We start from the raw sequence: 23,139 nt of genomic DNA, 5'->3' as shown, positions 1-23,139 counted from the left end.
ACCTCAGGTGATTGCCCGCCTTGGCCTCCCAAAATGCTGGGATTACATGTGTGAGCTACTGCGCCCAGCCTCGCAAGCCTTTTAGAGTCATGTCAGCCCTATTATAGATCTATTTCTAAAATGTCTTATCCATGTCATTAGTTTGTGGATAGTCATATTCCCCTTTGGGGCAGAAACCATATTTTAATTATCTTAATGCTTAGAGAAAACCTTGTATGTAGTGGATACTCAGAACGTTTTCTTTTGTGAATTAAATACTGCTTTGTGACTGGGTGTGGTGGCTCACTCTTGTAATCCCAGCACTTTGGGAGACCGAGGCAAGAGGATCACCTGAGGTCAGGAGTTTGAGACCAGCCTGACCAACATGGAGAAAACCCGTCTCTACAAAAAGTACAAAATTAGCTGGGTGTGTTGGTGCATGCCTGTAATCCCAGCTACTCAGGAGGCTGAGGCAGGAAAATTGCTTGAGCCTGGGAGGCAGAGGTTGCGGTGTGGCGCGGTCATGCCATTGCATTTCAGCCTGGGCAACGAGCGAAACTCCTTTTTCAGACTGGTCTCCAAAAAAAAAAAAAAATACTGCCTTGCATTTGTATCTAACTCTGAGTAACTTTAGAAGTACTGTCCTCCACTCTCCTGAAGCTCATAGCTTTAGAGTTTATCACCTTTATTCTTAAAAACATTGTGAACTCCTACAGGTTGGTCTGTGTCTTATTTTTTCTGTATCCTTTCAGTACCCCATAAAGTTTTTTGCAGTCAGTAGGCACTTAGTCAATAGTAAAGAATTTTTGACTGAGGGGGCTGGCGTGAGGGTGGGCTGCTGGCTGAGGTGGTGTCTCTGCCACGCATCCCAAGGAGGCCTGTCAGGAGGAGGTGGGCTTTCCCTAATGCTGCCCTCTTCACCTTTGGAGCTCTCCCTGGATTACTCAGATTTCCCCACTGCCCCTTCGGCACTGTGTCCCCTCCTCTTTGTCCTGCCTTCTCCCTGCCCCACCACCACCTCTTCACCCTGTCTCTCCTCTTCACCCTGTCTCTCTCCCCTTCTCACCATGTCTCTCCCTCTTCTTCATCCTATCTCTCCCTCCTCCTCTTTGTTCTGTCTCCTTGCCAACAGGACGCTTTCCCAACTTTTTTCTTTCCTAGTAGAGACAATGAGCTGACAAGTTCTCAATCTGACTTATAAAAAATATTAATTGATGGAAGGTAAAAACTAGTTTTTAGGCCAGGTGTGGTGACTCAAGCCTGAAATCCTAGAGCTTTGGAAGACTGAGGTTGGAGGATTGCTTGAGGCCAGGTATTGGACACCAGCCTGGGCAACATAGCCAGACACATCCCTACAAAAATTTTGTTTATAAAGATTGACTAGCCATAGTGGTGTGCGCCTGTGGTCCCAGCTACTCAGGAGGCTGAGATGGGAGGATCACCTGAGCTCAGGAGGTCAAGGCTATAGTGAGCCATGATCACATCACTACACCCTAATCTGGGTGACAGAGTGAGACCCTGTCTCAAAAAAAAAAAAAAAAAAAGAAAAGAAAAGAAAAAGAAAAACAACTAGTTACCAGATTCTGAATGCCTAACACACAAGCATACAAGGTGGCAGGATGAGTACATAAAGTTGCAAAAAGTGCTCAAGTGCCTATTAAATGAAAAACAAACATACCAGGAAAAATTTCAGCTCCTGCTTGAAGAACTAAGACGGGACTTAGTAGAAAAACTAAGGACTTAGAAGAAATGAAGCTGTAGGTATTAACTCCAAAAAAATAAATTGGAATTGTTAGGAGCCCAAATATAACAAGAATTAGAAACTCCAGTGTTTTTCCAATTGGGATGAAAAAGTAGAAAAGTATAGAGCTGTAAGCTTTGCTATAAACATGGATTTCTTAAGTCAGAATCCAAAACACTAGGAAGAAGAATTTGCATGTAGTTTAGGAAAAAACCTAAAATTTGAATCAGAGAGTTTTTTTGTTTGTTTGTTTTTGAGATAGGGTCTTGCTCTATCATCCAGGCTGGAGTGCAGTTGTGCTATCTTTACTCACTATAGCCTTAAGGCTCAAGTGAGCCTCTTGCCTCAGCCTCCTGAGTAGCTGGGACTACAGGTATGCAATACCACAGCTGGCAAATTTTTAAATTTCTTTGTACAGACAGGATCTCACTATGTTGTCCAGGCTGGTTTCACTCCTGAGCTCAAATGATCTTCCTGCCTTGGCCTCCCAAAGTGCTGAGATTACAGGCATGAGCCAGTACACCTGGTCTGAATTATAGATTGCAAACCTGGGGAAAGATGTAGAACTATATAACTAGCTGCTTAGTGTTGATCTCACAAAAGACAGCAAATAAGTGGAGGAAGAACTTGTTTGAGAAAAAGTCCATTTGTTTTAGAAATTAAAATATTCGGAGGCTGCAGTAGCAGATTTAAGGGCTGAAAAAGAGAATTCTGGTGCTCAGTTAGAAAATATCCTGAGAATACAAGTGTGGCAGTTGGCTGAGATGCAGACAGATCAGGTCCCAGGAGGCTGAAAAAGTCAGCTAACCTATAGGTTAAGTGCTTGGAAAAGAGCTACAATCGCCGGGCGCGGTGGCTCAAGCCTGTAATCCCAGCACCTTGGGAGGCCGAGGCGGGTGGATCACGAGGTCAAGAGATCGAGACCATCCTGGTCGACATGGTGAAACCCCGTCTCTACTAATACAAAAAAAATTAGCTGGGCACGGTGGCGCGTGCCTGTAATCCCAGCTACTCAGGAGGCTGAGGCAGGAGAATTGCCTGAACCCAGGAGGCGGAGGTTGCGGTGAGCCGAGATCGCGCCATTGCACTCCAGCCTGGGTATCAAGAGCGAAACTCCGTCTCAAAAAAAAAAAAAAAAAAAAAAAAAGAGCTACAATCAAGCAGTGAACAAAATATCTTTTTTTTTTTTTTTAGGTAGAGTTTCACTTTTGTCACCCAGGCTGGAGTGCAGTGGCACGATCTCAGCTCACTGCACCTTCGCCTCCTAGGTTCAAGCATTTCTCCTGTCTTAGCCTCTGAGTAGTGGGATTACAGGTGTGTACCACCACTCCCAGCTAATTCTTGTATTTTTAGTAGAGACGGGGTTTCACCGTGTTGCCCAGGCTGGTCTCAAACTCCTGACCTCAGGTGATCCACCTACCTTGGCCTCCCACAGTACTAAGATTACAGGTGTGAGTCACTGCGCCTGGCCAAAATACCTTTTTAATCATTAAAGGTTACATAAAACTGAACAAGAAAGAAATACACTGACCAGGCTGGGCACAGTGGCAGTGGCTCACACCTATAATCCCAGCACTTTAGGAGGCTGAGGTGGGTGAATCTTTGAGGTCAGGAGTTCAAGACCAACCTGACCAACACGGTGAAACCCTGTCTCTACTAAAAATAAAAAAAAATTAGCCAGGTGTGGTGGTGTGCACCTGTAATCCCAGCTACTTGGGAGGCTGAGGCAGGAGGATCACTTGAACTCAGGAGTCGGAGGTTGCAGTGAGCTGAGATAGCATCATTGCACTCTAGACTGAGTGACAGAGTAAGACTCCATCTCAAAAAAATAAAAAAAATAAAAAAAAGAAGAAAAAGAAAGAAATACAACTGACCAGTAAAGTCAAAGAACGAAACTTTCAAGCAAGCTAGAAATAACAACCATGAAACTAGAAGCAGCAAGAGTGAACTAGAAAGGGAAAGGACAAAGATTCAATGTGAACTGATGGTTTACAGTCAGACAATGAAATTCTCAGACCAGCTCCTGAACACTACAAAGTACCCTCAGTAAAAAAAGATCATGTATTAATATGTAAGGCACCTAATGCCAAGGAAGAAGGTTATAAAAGACTAGTGGTATTACAAGATGAAAAGCTAGAATTTGCTGGGCGCGGCGGCTCATGCCTGTAATCCCAGCACTTTGAGAGGCCGAGGCAGATGGATCACGAGGTCAAGAGATGGACACCATCCTAGTCAACATGGTGAAACCCCGTCTCTACTAAAAATACAAAAAATTAGCTGGGCACGGTGGCGCGTGCCTGTAATCCCAGCTACTCAGGAGGCTGAGGCAGGAGAATTGCCTGAACCCAGGAGGCAGAGATTGCAGTGAGCCGAGATCACGCCATTGCACTCCAGCCTGGGTAACAAGAGCGAAACTCCGTCAAAAAAAAAAAAAAAAGAAAAGCTAGAATTTGAGCACAAGTTAGCAGATAGAAAATGAAGGTGGGGCCGGGCATCATAGCTCATGCCTGTAATCCCAGCATTTTGGGAGTTGAAGGCGAGTGGATCACCTGAGGTTTAGAGTTCAAGACCAGCCTGGCCAACATGGCGAAACCCCATCTCTACTAAAAATACAAAATTAGCCAGGCATGGTGGTACACACCTGTAGTCCCAGCTACCTGGGAGGCTGAGGCAGGAGAATCGTTGGAACCCAGGAGGCAGGGTTTGCGGTGAGCTGAGATGGCGCCACTGCACCCCAGCCAGGGCAACAGAGCGAGACTCTATCTCAAAAAAAGAAAATGAAAGTGGAGCATGATATATGGAAGCAATCTGAAAAGTATCAATGTGAAAAGTAATTGTGGGCTTCACAGATTGTAGAGAGTCAGCTGGAAGGGAGCTTTCAGGCATTAGGTTCAAACTTCAACAACTAATTGGGAACATTGAAAATGCAGAGGAAGAATAAAATGAAAATTCTGACCTGGAATACTAAGTCAATAGTTTTCAGATCCAAGCAACCTCACTTGCAGAGTCAGACAATGACTTGCAGAGTTCAAACCAAATGCTGAAGGAAATAATGGAGACATTAAAACAGGAATGCTGAAATTTAAGAAATCAAGCTGAAAAAGTCTAACTAGAAGTTGAAAAGACATTGGAAAGGGAACAGAAAAGCGGTTAGAAGAAAAGCATAAACTTCATGAATGTATCACAGAAAATTGTATAGTGAAGCTAAAGAGAAATTGCAGTGAGCTGCAGTTGCCCAGAAAAAGAGAAAATCTTGCCGTGAAAACAGATCGAAGAGATTGCAGGACAAGGTATAAATCTTGGAGGCAGGTAGAGAAGAACTGGAAACAGAAAATTGGGTTTTAAATAAACAAAATGTTCTATTTGAAGACTATACAAAGCTTCAGAAAAGACTAAAGTTACACAGAGAAGAAATTATGAATTTTGAAGTTTAATTTTTTTCCTAACATGCCTCCAACATCAATCCTGTTAGCTTTCAGTCATCAACCGTGATATTATCCTTTCCTCCTCATATGCAGGATGAACAGCATCAAAGGGAACTCTGTACTTGGCAAAAGACTGGAGGAACTAGAAACAACACAAAGAAAACAAATAGAGGAATTTGGATCTCCTGGAGAGTGATGTTCTTAGAGAAAAGGCATTTTAAAAGAGGTGAAATCAAAGACTCAATAAAGGTTGAAGTTTTAACATATGCGGTACTTAGATATTTTATTACTGCCTGCCAAAATACTCTAATGTGCCTCAATAAAAGGTACCAGCTACATGCTGTATTGCATGAGTATTAGGATTTTAGGATTTACTAATGACAAGTGAAGCATTAAAAGAAAGAGTTTCAGAGATACTTAGAATATTTATTGACTACCCTATGAAAATGTAAAAAAAAAAAGGAACTAATTCAAAGTAAAGAGATTTATTGAAATGACTGAATTGTAATGGGAGGGACTAACCCATGTGATTGTAATTTTAGGTGCCTGTGGCATTTGATGATGTCTCCATCTACTTTTCCACTCCAGAGTGGGAAAAGTTAGAAGAATGGCAAAAGGAACTTTACAAGAATATCATGAAGGGCAACTACGAGTCTCTCATCTCCATGGGTGAGGCTGAGTTGACACCTTTTGAATGAAGTGACGTCAGCTCCGAGAAGGCTCAGAACAGTCCCTTTTCCTCCAGTGACCTCATTCTCACTCTCTATCTTCACACACTTTAGATTCTGATTTCAAGCCAAAGATGACCAATTCATGCTTGCTACTTAGAAATAATAATCTCTCCTTTTGCCAAATTGTAGGAGAGAGAATGAAGTTCAGGGTTATGGGTGTGACAACTGGTGGTTTCCATGGGTATCCTTCACTTGGCAAGGAACTTGACTTCTCCGCCTTTGAGGCACATTGTCACTCTGAATGAAAGCAGTGCTAACCTAGCACATGTGCTTTCCCCACACATTACCTCTCCACTGCCTGCTTTCCTGAATACCCACAGTTGAAGGTGGATAAATGGGAAGAAGTGATATGAAGTCTAAATGAAATTCCCTGAGACTGTGACCACAAAGCTTCAGCTTGGCCTTGATGACAATTAGTTGTTGTCCTCATATATCTCTTTGTCATACCCTCTTCCTTTTTCCTCTCCTAGATTATGCTATAAATCAACCTGATGTCTTATCTCAGATTCAGCCAGAAGGAGAACATAATACAGAGGCCCAGACAGGGCCAGAGGAAAGTGAGATTCCCACAGACCCCAGTGAAGGTAAGTGGGAGAAGAGATTATCTACTCCTCGTCTCCCTTTCCTGGTCAGAGATGGTGACTCAGAATTAAGCAGTGCTTATGCGCTTCTAGAGCCATTCATTGCTAAAGCAACTAGATTTTGAATGGGTCATCAGGCTCACTGTAACCTCTGCCTCCTGGGTTCAAGCCATTCTCCTGCCTTAGCTTCCAGAGTAGCTGGGATTACAGGTGCCCACCACCATGTCTGGCTAATTTTTGTATTTTTAGTAGAGATGGGGTTTTACCATGTTGGCCAGGCTGGTCTTGAACTCCTGACCTCAGGTGATTCACCTGCCTTGGCCTCCCAAAGTGCTGGGATTACAGACGTGAGCCAGCGCACCCTGCTGAAATATATTTCTTACATAGTAAGACTTCAAAGTAAAAATTACTCCTTGACCTGTGGGCTGTAGAATGGATGTTGTTTTAGCAAGGATGAAAACAACATTCAACTCCTTGTTCATCCACGTCAGAGCTTGTGGATGACCAGGTGCATTGTAAATGAGCACTAATATTTTGAAAGGAATCTTTTCTTCTGATCAGTAGTTCTCGACAGTGGGCTTAAAATAGTCAATAAACCATGCTGTAACTGATGTGCTGTCATCCAGGCTTTGTTGTTCCATTTCTAGTGCACAGGCAGAGTAGAAATAGTGTAATTCTTAAGAGCCGTAGGATTTTCAGAATACTAAAATGAACACTAGGTTGAAGTCACCAGCTGCATCAGCCTCTAACAAGAGAGTCAGCTTGTCATTTGAAGTTTTGAAGCCAGACATTGACTTCTCTCTAGCTGTGAAAGTCCTAGATGACAACTTCTTCCAATAGAAGACTATTTCTTATACATGAAAATCTGTTGTTTAGTGTAGCCACCTTCATCAAGTGATTGTAACTAGATCTTCTGGATAACTTGCTGCAGCTTCTCTATTAGCACTTGCCGCTTCACTTTGCACTTCCTTAAACCTTGTCAATCCCACTTCTGCTAGCTTCAGACTTATACGGCTTCCTCACCTCTACCAGCCTTTATAGAACGGAAAGATGTTAAGGCCTTACTCTGGATTAGACATTGACTTAAGGGAATGTTGTGGCTGATTTGATCTTTTATCTAGAGTACTCAAACTTTCATCATATCAACAATAAGGTTGTTTTGCATTCTTAGTCGTGTGTTTACTGGATTGGCACTGTTAATTTCTTTAAGAACTTTTCCTTTGCATTCACAACCTGGCTAACTGTTTGGTTCAAGAGACCTACCTTTCAGCCTATCTCCCGTTGGCTTTTGACATGCCTTCTTTGCTAACCTTAAGCATTCTAGCTTTTGATTTAAAGTGAGAGATGTGTAAACTCTTCCTTTCACTTAGAGGCCATTGTAAAGTTACTAACTGGCCTAATTTCAATATGGTTGTGTCTCAGGGAATAGGGAGGCCCTAGGAGAGGGAGGAAGAGAAGCAAGGGAACGGCCCAGTCATTGGACCAGTCAGAACAACACATAAAACATTTATTGGGGCTGGGCACGGTGGCTCACAGCTGTAATCCCAGCACTTTGGCAGGCCAAGGCAGGTGGATCATGAGGTCAGGTGTTCAAGACCAGCCTGGCCAACATGGCGAAACCCATCTCTACTAAAAATACAAAAATTAGCCAGGTGCAGTAGTAGGCGCCTGTAATCCCAGCTACTCGGGAGGCTGAGGCAGGAGAATCACTTGAACCCAGGAGGCAGAGAAGGTTGCAGTGAGCCAAGATTGTGCCAATGCACTCCAGCCTGGGCGACAGAGTGAGACTCCATCTCAAAAAGACAAACAAACAAACAAACAAAACATTTATTGGCTGGGCACGGTGGCTCATGCCTGTAATCCCAGCACTTGGGGAGGCGGAGGCAGGTGGATCATCTGAGGTTAGGAGTTCAAGACCAGCCTGGTCAACATGGTGAAACCCTATCTCTACTAAAAATATAAAAATTCACCAGGCAGGATTGTGGGCACCTGTAATCTCAGCTACTTGGGAGGCTAGGCAGGGAGAATCGCTTGAACCTGGGAGGTAGAGGTTGCAGTGAGCAGAGATCACACCATTGCACTTCAGCCTGGGCAACACAGCGAGACTCTGTCTCAAAACAAAACAAAACAAAAAAACAACCAAAAACATTTATTAAGTTAATCATCTTATATGGGTATGGTTTGTGGTGCCCCCAAAACAATTACAATAATTACATCAAAGATCACAGATCACAGGCCAGGAGGCATGGCCCATGTCTGTAATTCCAGTGCTTTGGGAGGCCAGGGTTAGAGGATTGCTTGAGCTAAGGAGTTGGAGACCAGCAGGGGCAAAATGGTGAAACCCTGTCTCTGCTAAAATAAAAAAAATTAGCTGGGCATGGTGGCACCTGCCTGTAGTCCCAGCTACTTGATAGACTGAGGCAGGAGAATCGCTTGAACGGGAAAGGCGGAGATTACAGTAAGCCAAGATCGCATCACTGCACTCCAGCTTGGGGGATAGAGCCAGACTTTGTCTCCAAAAGAAAAAAAAAAGACCACTGATCACAGATCACCATTATTTTATATCTATAAAACATATATAATGATAATGAAAAAAAGTTAGGAATATTATAAGAATTACCAAAATATGCCAGGCACGGTGGCTCACGCCTGTAATCCCACCACTTTGGGAGGTCGAGGCGGGCAGATCACAAAGTCAGGAGTTCGAGACTAGCCTGACTAACATGGTGAAACCCCGTCTCTACTAAAAATGCAAAAATTAGCCGGGTATGGAATCCCAACTACTCAGGAGGCTGAGGCAGGAGCATCGCTTGAGCCCGGGAGGCGGAGGTTGCAGTGAGTAAAGATTGCACCACTGCACTCCAGCCTGGGCAACAAAGTGAGACTCCATCTCAAAAAAAAAAAAAAAAAAAAAAAAAAAAATTACCAAAATGTGACACAGAGGTAAAAAAGGAGCACATGATGTTGCTGCTGATGGACTTGCCTCAGGAAGGGTGCTACCTCACCTGGCCAACATAGTTTTTAAAAATTAAATTTAAGGGCCGGGTATGGTGGCTCACATTTGTAATCACGGCACTTTGGGAGGCAAGGCAGGCAGATCATTTGAAGTCAGGAGTTCGAGAACAGCCTGGCCAACATGGTGAAAAACCGCATCTCTACTAAAGATACAAAAATTAGCCAGGCGTAGTGGCTTGCACCTGTAGTCCCAGGTACTCGGGAGGCTGAGGCAGGAGGATCACTTGAACTCAGGAAGTAAGACAAGATCATACCACTGCACTCCAGTCTGGGTGGCAGAAGGAGACTGTCTCAAAAAAAAAAAAAAATTAAGCTTAAAAACATCAACTAAACCTAACTGTGTATCAGTTGGTGACATAGATACATAGAGAAGATTGATTTCAAATTACTTTAAAACATAGTATTTAACGTAATTAAATATATCCTTAAGATATATATATCCTAAGGACTAAAAGAATCACACAAGGCCAGGCGCAGTGGCTCACTCCTGTAATCCCAGCACTTTGGGAGGCCGAGGAGGGTGGATCACCTGAGGTCAGGAGTTGGAGACCAGCCTGGCCGACATGGAGAAACCCTATCTCTATTAAAAATACAAAATTAGCTGGGTGTGGTGGTGCATGCCTGTAATCCCGGCTACTTGGGAGGCTGAGGCAGGAGAATGGCTTGAACCCGGGAGATGGAGGTAGCAGTGTGCTGAGGTCATGCCATTGCACCCCAGCCTGGGTAAGAAGAGTGAAACTCCATCTCAAAAAAAAAAGAACCACACAAAAAAACTTGAGTTCATATTTTTGTTGTTGGTGGTATTAATTGGAAACATACATTTAATTAAAGCAAAGATTATGTTAATGTGATTAAGAACCGAGATTTTCAGTGTAAGAGAGAAAAGATACAAAAATCTATAGATACAATAACTATAGAGAGCCTCAAGGTACTCTCTCGAGCCTGACGAGCTCTCTTGTCAGCTTGCCAGCTTGCCAGCTTGTTCATTTAGTTCAAAACAAAAAGCCCTATAGGCCTGGGTTGGAATAGCTAGCACAGCTCTTTTGGTACTGATCAGATGAGACATAGTCTGTGCAAAGCCTCTAGAGGCTGTGTGCTTTTTCTTTCAAAAAGAACCTCCAAGACTGGAAGGACTTGCAGATACTATATTCTTCTTCCTCCCAGCATTAGGAAACAATGACTTGTATCATTTAATAGACAAAGGTAATATATTAATATTTAATAGACAAAGAAGTTTGAAACCAGCCTGGCCAACATGGTGAAACCCCCATCTCTACTACAAATACAAAAAATTAGCCAGGTGTGCTGGCATGCTACTGTAATCCCAGTTACTTGGAGGCTGAGGCAGGAGGATCCCTTGAACCTGGGAGCTGGGAGGTGGAGGTTACAGTGAGCCCAGATCATGCCATTGCACTCCAGCCTGGAAGACAGAGCAAGATTCCATCTCCAAAAAAAAAAAAAAAAATTTTTTTTTTTTTTTTTTCTGTATTCTTGTTTCTTTTGGGTTTTTTAATTTGGATTTTTTTTTGTTTTTGTTTTTTGTGTTTTGAGAGAGTCTCACTCTGTCTCCCAAGCTGGAGTGCAGTGGAGCGATCTTAGCTCACTGCAACCTCCGCCTCCCCAGTTCAAGCAATTCTCCTACCTCAGCCTCCTGAGTAGCTGGGATTACAGGTGTGCATGACCATGCCTGGCTAATTTTTGTATTTTTTAGTAGAGACAGGGTTTCACCATCTTGGTCAGGCTGGTCTCGAACTGCTGACCTCGTGATCTACCCGCCTTAGCCTCCCAAAATTCTAGGATTAGAGGCGTGAGCCACCGAGCCTGGACTTTTGTTTTGGTTTGGTTTTTGTTTGGTTGGTTTTTTTTTTTCTTTTTTTTTTTGAGACGGAGTTTCACTCTTGTTGCCTAGGCTGGAGTGCAATAGCAAGATCTTGGCTCACCACAACCTCTGCCTCCCAGGTTCAGGCAATTCTCCTGAAGCCTCCGGAGTAGCTGGGAATACAGGCACAGGGTGCCACATGCCTTGCTAATTTTGTATTTTTAGTAGAAACAGGGTTTCTCCACGTTGGTCAGGCTGGTCTTGAATTATTGACCTCAGGTGATCCACCCTCCTCGGCTTCCCAAAGTGCTGGGATTACAGGCGTGAGCCACTATATCCGGCCTCTTTGGATGTATTTTAAAGTAAACCTTTGATAATATGGCGTTTCACTGTAAATCCTTCCTTATTGGCAATTTAATTTCTATAGGCCTCTCTACTTAAATGGAGAAAATATTTCTTACTTTGCTATTTCATAAACAAGCTGGGAGAGAAAAAAAGTGAAAATATTTTGAATGTAAGAGTGCTAATGAAACAAAATATACTGGTGATTGAAGATTATTTCAGGGAGTCATTGCCAATATAAAAACTGTGATTTGTTTTAAATGGGCTCACTAAAAATAGAGAATCAAACTGAGTATATCATATAAAACTACATAAATTTGTTTTCATTTTGAACTTGCTCCTCTAAAGTTTGTGTGCTTTCTTTTTTTTGAGATGGAGTCTTGAGGTGTCGCTCAGTCTGGAGTGCAGTGGGGCAATCTTGGCTAATTGAAGTCTCAGCCTCATGGGTTCAAGTGATTCTCCTGCCTCAGCCTCCCGAGTAGCTGGGATTACAGGCACCTGCCACCATGCCTGACTAATTTTTTGTATTTTTAGTAGAGATGGGGTTTTGCCATGTTGGCCAGGCTGGTCTCAAACTCCTGACTTCAGATGATCCACCCGCCTCAGCCTCCCAAAGTGCTGGGATTACAGGTGTAAGCCACCACACCCGGCCTATATGCATTTTTTAAAAGGCTAGTTCTGTGTTGTTGTTATAGTTATTTATAAATAAATATTTGGGCAAAATATAGCATTCAACAAACCAACATGATTATTTCACCTTCTCATTCAAGTTCCTGAATGCTGTTTTTTTTTTTCTCCCACAAATTAGAGCCTGGTATTTCAACATCAGATATTCTGTCTTGGATTAAACAAGAAGAAGAGCCTCAGGTTGGGGCCCCGCCGGAGTCCAAGGAAAGTGACGTTTACAAAAGTGCTTACGCTGGTGAGTAAGAAATTGAAAAGTTGTTCACGTTCAAATCCAGCTCATACCAGGACTGACTGAAGAAATAGCAGGTGAAATGGGTTTGTAGAGGCAAAGATGTGGGAGAAGAATGAGGGAAAGAAACAAAGACATGCTCAAATACATTATAAATGAAACCAAACAGTCACTAAGATTAATTTTAAGTGAGTGAGAAAATTTACATACAAAGACAAATGAGAATTGTCAGAGGAAGAAAAATAAGTGCATACAGACAAACCAAAATTATGGGAATGGGGAAAGACAGAAGAACATTTGAAAATCATGTAGAAAAGGTAGAAAAAGGGGGAGTGGGGTAGAGAGACAAGCCCCGGAGACAGAAATGGCATTGGAAAGCTGTAAATGGAAATTTAAGTAAGAGCCCTCCCTCAGTGAAAAGAAAATCAATGATGCGAGAAGAAACAGAAGTATCTAAGATACTTTTGTCATTTGTATTCTAGAAGAGAATCTCAAGATCAGAAGGATCTCAGTCATTTATACAATTTAATGCAGTCTGGTTTTTTTTTTAGTATTTTCTGTGCTCCGTGTTCTTTTAGACTGGGAAACACAAATGCAAAATAAGACAGTTTCAGCTCTTGAAGAAACTTACACTAGGCACATACATATTAGTACTAGGCAAGTCTGTTAAGTGTCAAGGATGATTAGAGTGGATGACTTATATAAATGAATGAGAAGTTTCAAGAATATGCATCAGGTTGGGCTTGGTGACTCATGCCTGTAAGCCCAGCATTTTGGGAGGAGGTTGAAGTAGGTGGATCACTCCCAGGAGTTTAAGACCAGTCTGGGTAACATAGGGAGACCCTGTCTCTAAAAAATAGAGAACATGCATCAGTTGTAGTTTAGGTATTTAAATAAGACCTCAAGAACGGCATACAACCAGAATTATGGCTTAAAAGATTGGTATGATATGGCTGGGTATAATTCAGGAAGGTGGAGAGAGGGGGGAAGCATTCTGCAAAAGCAAGGACAGAATAAGTAAAGATGCATAGCAGAAATGTGTACTCTGTTCTCAGGGGAAGTAGAGACAGCTGACCACTGAGACAGATTGATCTGATAGAATAGAGAGAAGTAGGAGTAGATAATTACATGATTTTAGGCTTTGTCATAACAGATAATAGAGAAAGTTCTTGAGCAGAGGTAAAACATAATGAAAGTAACATTGGGAAGATTGATGCCAAGGATTTTCTGTTTGTTAACAGATAGCATAGAAGAAGTACAATAGGCCGGATGTGGTGGCTTATGCCAGTAATCCCAGCACATTGGGGAGGCCGAGGCAGGCGAATCACAAGGTCAAGAGATTGAGACCATCCTGGCCAACATGGTGAAACCCCATCTCTACTAAAAATACAAAACTTAACTGGGTGTGATGGCACGCCTATAGTCCCAGCTACTCGGGAGGCTAAGGCAGGAGAATCACTTGAATCCGGGAGGTGGAGGTTGCAGTGAGCTGAGATCACACCACTGCACTCCAGAGTGAGACTCTGTCTTAAAAAAAAAGAAGAGGTACAATATTAAATTTTCACATGAGGGCTGGGTGCTGTGGCTCACGCCTGTAATCCCAGCACTTTGGGATGCTGAGGCAGGTGGATCACTCGGGGCCAGGAGTTTGAGACCCTTGGTCCACCATGGTGAAATCCTGTCTCTACTAAAAATACAAAAATTAGCTGGGCACTCTAGTGCATGCCTATAATCCTAGCTACTTGGAAGGCTTAGGCAGGAGAATTACTTGAACTCAGGAGGTGGAGGCTGCAGTGAGCCAAGGTCATGCTACTACACTCCAGTGTGGGTGACAGAATGAGACTCTGTCATAAAGTAAAATAAATATAAAATTTAATTTCATTTTTCTTATGATTTGCCACACAGACCACAGATGTCTTGGTTATTATTGCAGCCTTCTGCTGGGTTTCCAATCTGAGCCAGTTAAGAGCTTAGAGTGATTGGTTAGAGCTGGGTAGGAATGCATGAGAGTTGCTAGTGGGACAGTTATTGATGGGTATAACCCTGGAGTCTTTTCTTTCAGATGAAGAGCTTGTCATCAAAGCTGAAGGCCTTGCTAGATCCTCGTTGTGCCCTGAGGTTCCGGTCCCCTTCTCTTCTCCACCACCAGCAGCAGCAAAGGATGCTTTTTCAAATGTGGCTTTCAAAAGCCAGCAGTCTACATCCATGACACCTTTTGGACGTCCAGCCACTGACCTGCCTGAAGCCTCTGAGGGACAAGTGACTTTTACTCAGTTGGGTAGCTATCCCCTCCCACCTTCAGTTGGCGAGCAGGTGTTCTCATGCCACCACTGTGGCAAGAGTCTCAGCCAAGACATGTTGCTGACCCACCAATGTAGCCATGCTACTGAGCACCCCTTACCCTGTGCCCAGTGCCCTAAGCACTTTACTCCACAGGCGGACCTCAGCAGCACCTCCCAGGACCATGCCAGTGAGACGCCCCCCACCTGCCCACACTGTGCCAGGACTTTTACTCACCCATCAAGACTTACCTACCATCTTCGGGTCCATAACAGCACCGAGCGTCCTTTCCCCTGTCCTGATTGCCCCAAGCGCTTTGCTGACCAGGCTCGACTCACCAGCCACCGGAGAGCTCATGCAAGCGAAAGGCCCTTCCGCTGTGCCCAGTGCGGCAGGAGCTTCAGCTTGAAAATCAGCCTCCTGCTCCACCAGCGGGGTCACGCGCAAGAGCGCCCATTCTCCTGCCCTCAGTGTGGCATTGACTTCAATGGCCACTCGGCCCTGATCCGCCACCAGATGATCCATACGGGTGAGCGTCCTTACCCCTGCACTGACTGCAGTAAGAGCTTCATGCGCAAGGAGCACCTGCTGAACCACCGGCGGCTGCACACGGGTGAGCGGCCCTTCAGCTGTCCTCACTGCGGCAAGAGCTTCATCCGCAAGCACCACCTCATGAAACACCAGCGCATCCACACTGGGGAGCGGCCCTACCCCTGCTCCTATTGTGGCAGGAGCTTTCGCTACAAACAGACACTTAAGGACCACCTGCGTTCAGGCCACAATGGAGGCTGTGGAGGTGATAGTGACCCATCGGGTCAGCCACCCGACCCACCAGGTCCTCTCATAACTGGGCTTGAAACTTCTGGCCTGGGTGTCAACACTGAAGGTCTAGAGGCCAACCAGTGGTATGGGGAAGGGAGTGGAGGGGGAGTTTTGTAAATCCAAATCTCTGTGGCTTCATGGTTGTATATGCTCACAGCAGGGCACAAAATCCAAGAGAAAGCCTGTGAGCCTCATCTAACACCCATGGTAATTATTATCTGGCACATCAATGAATTTGGGGTCCTATACACTTGACTAGAGACATACTTGTGTTTTGGAACTTCACACCATTACAAGAATACCACATTTTGAAACCCAGAAAGACTTGGAAAGGAGCCCAGCATCTCCATCTTTTCAAAGATACAGCAAAAGCAGAAGTTACAAGAATATTGCAGAGAGGTTGGAGAACAGCAGGTTGATGGTAGATTATGTCTCTAGGTAGAGACAGGTACATGGGAAGAGCCTCCAAAACTGGAATCCCATTATGAGGCATGAAAATGTTTAAAGCCTTTTATTAACTCCTTGATAGGTAAGATGATTGTTGGAGAAAGTGGTTAAGCCACTGTTTATGTTGCTGCCTCCTCTCTCAAAACCAGCCAAGATCTGTTCACATGCCTCTGTGGCTGCCTTTCCCTGAAACTTGGTAATTCAAGACTGCCTTCCTATGTTTCTTAGATTAATTCTTGACATAAATTTTGTTTAATATTGGGTGAACAAGGAATCTGACTTTAAAAGATGATTAAGGAGAACATTCCTTAACTATACTGGCTTGATTTGAAACAGGCTCTTACTGGCATTTAAACTGCCAGAAACCTTTGCCAAGGTCCTGGTTAAAAAATTGGAAACAGTTTTCTCAGTCCCAGCTTTAAAAGCTACAGATCTCAGAGAAATAACTGGCTTAACAAAGACAGAACAGCCTAAAATTTGTGCCTCCACCATGTTCTTAGAGTCGTTCACATCAAATTCTTCCTTATCTTTCCCAAGCCAGTGAGTTGGCTTCTCCATTCCTGGTGTCTGATGTTCTTGATCATCATCAGCAACAAAGATCACAGCACTTTGCAGAAGCATGGAGCTTCAGAAAGTGCCAGTGAACTCTTGATCCTCAGTAGTGAGATGATAACAATGTTGTAATGCGCTTTCTTGAGCCATCAGAGAGAGTGTATGTTCACCATATCTGGCTCTATCTCATTGGCAGTGGACAGATTGAGCAACTTCCTAGATCACTGAGAGCTAAGCACAGCAAACTGACAATAGTTTCTTCCTGCTTGTATTGCTTTTAGGGACCTTGACTACCATGTGTTCTTTTCTTGGGATCATTTAATCACCTGGGAGTATCTGAGCCTGCTCCTAAGTGGCTTTGCACCTGGGCATAAGTTCCATTTCCTTTATGGATTTTCATCTGCAAAATGAGACTGTTGAAAAGAAAAAAAGAAAGCCTCTAGGAATTATTTTAAAAAAATTCCTGTGATACATTCCTTTTCCTGCCAAAATTCTGTCTCTGTCTTTGGCTTCTGTCCAGGCAAAGCTAAATAAGACAGCAAAGTCAATGCAGATAAATTCTTGCTGAAACTTGACTAAGATTTATTTGATTTGTTGTTTTACTCCTGCTTGGAAGCCTGAGGTAGAAGACAGAATGCAAAAGTCTTACATCTTGGGCAGAAAATTCTTTGTTTATTCCTATACTCTCTTGTTTCCTCTGCTTCTTCCTGAGGTGCCCAGAACAAGGTCTGGAAATGTTTAGACAGGACATTTTCTTAATGAAGTGATAAGGAAAGGACCATTTTTTCCTTATCACCTAGCCCAACCCTTACTCTCTAGTTATACATAACAACACTAGGAAAAGTATTGGCCAGCTAACTTTGCTTCTGGGAAGGCTGTGTCTGAACATGTTGCTTTGTAGGATAATCACACTTACAAAACATCTGCTCTGTGACATTCACAATACCAGGACCATGGGAGACACAAGAAATGTGTGTGAGACCTAGACTGCTGTCATAACTTATAGTGAAAAAGCCCAGTAATACAGAACAAGACATGATGGCCAGAATCCTAGCATATTGGTATTAAGAGCTTTCTAGCCAGAATCTGGACCTATACCATGGGAAAATTTAGGGGTTCTGGGAGTCCCAAAGCCAGGGTTCTGGCTTCATTGGCAACCCACTAGGAACTTGAGTTGAGATTCAGCTCTAGTTTGTACCTTGATTTCCCCAATGAAAAGGGAGAAGAGTCAAAGTCTTGTCTAGATGGTGAGTTCCCTTTTCTGAGTGGATTTCAAGCATTTACCAGGGTATGCTGGAGGGTATTTCTACAGTAGATGAGAAGTGGGACTAGGTAACACTTTAAATTCTTTTTTACTCAAAGATTTGCCAAGGACACAGCTTACTAATGAAAGAGACCTGTGGATTGAAATGTTGCAGATAGATCCCACAGTCCCTTCTGGAAGGAACTGTGTAGCCAGCAGGGACCTAAACTTTGGCAAAAAGTGAGCACAATTCAAATACAAGTGAAGCAAGAGCCATACCTCTGAATGAAAGGGGATGTATGAGGCCATCCCAGAAAGAAGGAAGCAGATGTGATCCTAATCCTCAGCCTGGTGTAAAGTAGAGGGTTCAACTATTATTTTCTTTCGTCAGTTCCCTATCAGGTAGAACTGCAGGCTAGCTCCAAGGAGTGTTTGCTGAAGATTCAAAATTGGTAACTAAAATAGATCAGTGGGAAGGATAAGGTGTCCAGTGGAAAGTGTGGAGGAGAAACTCAGCCCATCAAGTGCAACTGAGAGAAACCATGCATTTAACTCTGCAGTTAAAGAAATATGTGAGAACTGCCTGTCATGACCAGACAAGATAGGGAAGGGGAAACCCCAGAAACATGCTCTTCATCTGTCAGCCCTTTGGACCAAGAAGCTGTTATTATCACACACAGGCGCCATTCCCTTAGAGTGGATCCAGGTGTTGACTATAACCAGATTTACTCTTTGCTTACTAGGTTTTTCATTGTCACCATTGGATGAAACTCTGGTTTAGCCACAGTTGTGAAAATAAATGGAAGTTGGTTGATTGTCTAGAAAGTGAAAGACAATGACCCTGTTCCTTTTCTGCTGAACATTGGAAACTCCTACTTCCCTCTTCATTAATAATAAAGTGTGCAAGATTCCTATGGGGCGGGGGAGGTGCTGGGCTTCTCTGAAGCATATCTGAGAAATGATGTTCATGCCTATCTCAACCAGGACCAGACCCTGTGACTTACTAATTCATAACAGTCCACAAAAACCTCGTTGATAAAAGGATCTCATTCCAAATAGAAAGAGAATCCCAAATTTCTGCTCAAATTTTCTCTGAGGAGGGACAGACCACCCTCCCTTCCTTCCACGTCTTATCTTCTTAAACAATAAAAAGCATCCTCAGTTGCTGCCTGAGGGCAGTTCAGTAGCCATGAGCAAAAGCGTCTTATGGACAAGGACCTCTGATGTCACCAAATACGTTTTTTTGGTTTGTGCCTGATGGATACTTCTAACGTTGTTCTCTTTAGCCCTGTTTGTTTGTTTTTGTTGTTTTGTTTTTTCTGTTTGTTTGTTTTGAGACAGAGTCTCGTTCCGTCACCAGACTGGAGTGCAGTGGCATAATCTCAGCTCACTGCAACCTCCTCCTCCTGGGTTCAAGCAATTCTCCTGCCTCAGCCTCCTGAGTAGCTGGGATTACAGGTGCCTACCACCACGCCCGGCTAATTTTTGTATTTTTATAGAGATGAGGTTACACTATGTTGGTCAGGCTAGTCTTGAACTCCTGACCTCATGATCTGCTCCCCCTCAGCCTCCCAAAGGGCTGGGATTACAGGCGTGAGCCACTGCACCAGGCCTTTTTTTTTTTTTCTTAATTTTTTTTTTCTTTTTTTTTTTAGAGAAGTCTGTGTTGCTGTGTTGTTCAGGCTGGTGTTGAAGCAATCCTGCCAAGGCCTCCCAAAGAGCTGGGATTATAGGTGTGAGCCTCCTTGTCTGTCCTAGCTCCGGTTCTTTATCAGTAGCAAAGGAGTAGTCATTTCTCACAGGGTTTATATACAGAGGCCTGTTCTTTGTTTTAAAATATTTCAGACTCTTATGGGCAAAAGATACTTTTGCCAAATTAGATCAAATTGGTGGGGGCAGGGTGTGTGCAGGGCCTTAACAATGATGCATCGCGTATGTTAGTACAGCTTAATGGTTATGAACAAGGACTCTGGAGTCCTCAATTCAAGTCCTTACATAAGTAAACTAACTGATGTATTATTTAAACATCTTGAGACTTATGAGATGGGGATAGTAATACTTGTGTCTCAGAGGTGTTAAGGCTCAGGAGGAAACCTATGTAGTGTTTAACACAGGACCCTGACAGACAGGAGGTGTTCAGTACAATAGCTACCAGGAAAGATTTTGTAGGACCAATGGGGCGGGGAGATGGGGGAGTTCATAAAGCCAGGCTGAATTTGAAGTGAAAGTGCCAAGGATGGAGGCTGCTCTGCAGAAGCACATGGTCACCGGGACTCAGCTTGTTGCCACTGTCTTTTGCTTCCTTTTAACCTGTTTTATCTTTTCTGTACCTCCTAGCTCCCACAGGTTTCTGTGTGCCATGACGTCATCTGGCTCTGATTCTCTTGGCCTCTTCGTTCTGTTTCTATTTTTGAGACAGAGTTTCACTCTTGCCCAGGCTGGAATGCGGTGGCATGATCTCAGCTCACATCAACCTCTGCCTTCCAGGTTCAAGCGATTCTCCTGCCTCAGCCTCCCGAGTAGCTGGGATTACAGGCGCCCACCACCATGCCCAGCTAAGTTTTTGTTTTTTTTTAGCAGACATGGGATTTCACCATGTTGGCCCGGCTGATCTTGAACTCCTTACCTCAAGTGATCTGCCCACCTCTCTTGGTTTTTCTTACTTCAGATTCAACAGTGGGGAATCTGCCAGGCCACAGAAGTTTCTAGCCAACCCTTGCATTGGCTGCCCTGGGTTATGTGCTCATCCTGGTTCAGTCAGCTGGAGTTGGCAGGGGAAGGTCCTGCACCGGGATCTGTGGGCCTTGTAACTTGGGAATGGGCAAATGTGGCACAGTATATAGCATTTCTAGTGCTGTCAGGATAGAATCTCTCTTTCTACTTTGTAAGCAGTATCGGGGCCAGAGCATATTGTTTCTTGCGGAAAGCACCTGGAGGGTTCTGTGTATGTATGTTGCAGGAGTCATTTGTCACTTTCTAGGATGTTATTCCTCCCTTCTGGCCTTGTTTTAGTTTCTTTTTAAATGAGTAACTCTGGCCACAATCATATAATATATACACACATACACAATGACTTTTCTCAACTTGGTCAATTAAATTGCCTCTTCAAAAAAAAAAATTTCACCCTTAAAACCAATTCCCATCAAAGAAGACAGATAGTTATAGCCCAGAGATGCCTCAAAAACAGTGTGATGCAATGCTATCAAAAATTGCCAGGTTACAAAAATCGCCAGTTTTTTCAAATAAAATATTTGATAAAACCTCATTGAGTAGCTGGGCGCAGTGGCTCACGCCTGTAATCCCAACACTTTGAGAGGCTGAGGTGGGTGGATCACCTGAGGTCAATAGTTTGAGACTAGCCTGGTCAACATGGTGAAACCCCATCTATACTAAAAATACAAAAATTAGCCAAGCATGGTGGCAGGTGCCTGTAATCCCAGCTACTCAGGAGGCTGAGGCAGGATAATCACCTCATAAGAAGACTGCGTTTATGTAGTAGTTGCAGGAGAATTACTTTTTAGCTAGTTAAACAATATCCTGAGTCATATCGACGCTTCTCTTCATTCAAGACTGGGCAGAGGCTGGGTGTGATGGCTCAGTCAGTCATGTTATCCCACTACTTTGGGAGGCCGAGGCAGGAGCATCACTTGAGCCCAGGAGTTTGAGACTAGCCTGAGCAACATAGTGAGACCCCGTCTCTACCAAAAAATTAAAAAGTAAAAAGCTAGGTGTGATGGCACATGTCTATAGTCTCAGCTACTTGGAGACTGAGGTGGGAGAATCCCTTCAGCCCAGGAGGTTGAGGCTGCAATGAGCTGTGATTGTGCTACTGCACTTCAGCCTGGGTAACAGAATGAGACCTTGTTTCAAAAAAAAAAGCGCAGTAGTTTGTTTCCAGTTTGCCTGCCTGTGATGAAAAGCTAGCCCAATATTGCAATTTGGGGAATAATAGCAGAAGTGGAAGTATGCATGGAAAGAGATGAAAAATTCAATGCCAACAATATTAGGTTTACATGTATAGTATATTGAGTTCTATCAGCAACTTTTGTTAACCACTTTTTTGTATAGAAAGAATCATAACGTCAGGAAGACAAGATGTTACTGGAGAGAGTTGACTAAACCAGCAGGATTCAGAATTAAGGATGTACTTATGTACATCAGGTCAGTTCTTGACCTTGAGTTTATAATTTTAAAAAATTGTATAAGACAGTACCTACAAGCCACCCTCAGTGAGTAAAGAGCAGGATAAAAACAAGAATAATTACACCAATCATATTTATGTTATTAGCCAAGAAAGTAGTCATTTAGGATGTTTATTTTCCCAGATGATCTCGTGGGGCCAAGACAAGGAGATGAGTAGCAGGAAGATTCTGTTGCACTAGTTTCTTTTGTTTTTTTATTTTTTTATTTTTTTTTTGAGACAGAGTCTTGCTCTGTCGCCCAGGCTAGAGTGCAGTGGCACGATCTTGGCTCACTGCAACCTCCACCTCTTGGGTGCCCAGCTTGTTTTTGGCTGAACTTTTAGAATAACTTGGGGAGTGGCTGGGCATGCGGTGGCTCATGCCTGTAATCTCAGCACTTTGGGAGGCTAAGGTGGGCAGATCATGAGGTCAAGAGATCGAGACCATCCTGGCCAACAGGGTGAAACCCTATTTCTACTAAAAATACAAAAAATAGCTTGACGTGGTGGCACAAGCCTGTAGTCCCAGCTACTCGGGAGGCTGAGGCAGGAGAATTGCCTGAACCCGGGAGGCGGAGGTTGCAGTGGAGGTGGAAAGCTGTGACCAAGGACGTGCCAGTGGGGGAGGAAGCCTGAGCAGCGGAGCAGCCTTCCTTTCCCTATCCTGTTGACCACATTGGCAGTTTGTAGCCTGCTCATTAAATTAGGTATGGGGCAAAAAACCAAGATAGGAGTGCAAATTTGGTTGCCCTCTTCGCTTAGCTAACAGCAAGTCTAGATGTTTTGTTCCTCAAATAAAGCTTTATTGTAGTTGTTGAAAAGACGCAGAGCACCAGAAATCTTTAGGAAATAGTAGACATAAATGTTCTGGTGTTGATGCATCCCCTCTCCTGTATTCTTTAGTTCGGCATCCATCACTTCAAATATCCTGTCCAGAGCAGTAACAATAGAATTCTTAGGGGAGGGGATGAAAAGCAGTCAGTTCCCACCTGAAAGACTGAGGGGCCAGGCGCAGTCCTTCCCTAACAAGAAACGTGTATTAACTATGCTGTATACTTGGCATTTA

General features: G+C 43.6%; 1 protein-coding gene across 1 annotated transcript in view; it reads left to right on the top strand.

The window, feature by feature from the left end:
* Window positions 1-18,807, top strand: part of ZNF398 (zinc finger protein 398) — a 32,105-nt gene extending 13,298 nt beyond the window's left edge. The window contains exons 3-6 of the mRNA XM_021665239.2: window positions 5,688-5,814; window positions 6,347-6,460; window positions 12,442-12,555; window positions 14,612-18,807. Coding sequence (XP_021520914.1) covers window positions 5,688-5,814; window positions 6,347-6,460; window positions 12,442-12,555; window positions 14,612-15,768 — 1,512 coding nt within the window. The 3' untranslated portion in view covers window positions 15,769-18,807. The remainder of the gene's footprint in view (window positions 1-5,687; window positions 5,815-6,346; window positions 6,461-12,441; window positions 12,556-14,611) is intronic.
* Window positions 18,808-23,139: the final 4,332 nt, after the last annotated feature.

This window comes from Aotus nancymaae, unplaced genomic scaffold (genome assembly GCF_030222135.1).
Source record: "Aotus nancymaae isolate 86718 unplaced genomic scaffold, 86718_ANA_hifiasm-v0.15.2.pri h1tg000002l, whole genome shotgun sequence".
NCBI classification, from domain to species: domain Eukaryota; kingdom Metazoa; phylum Chordata; class Mammalia; order Primates; family Aotidae; genus Aotus; species Aotus nancymaae.
The sequence above is the reverse complement of the archived record's forward strand: the minus strand, read 5'-3'. Positions and strand labels throughout refer to the sequence as shown.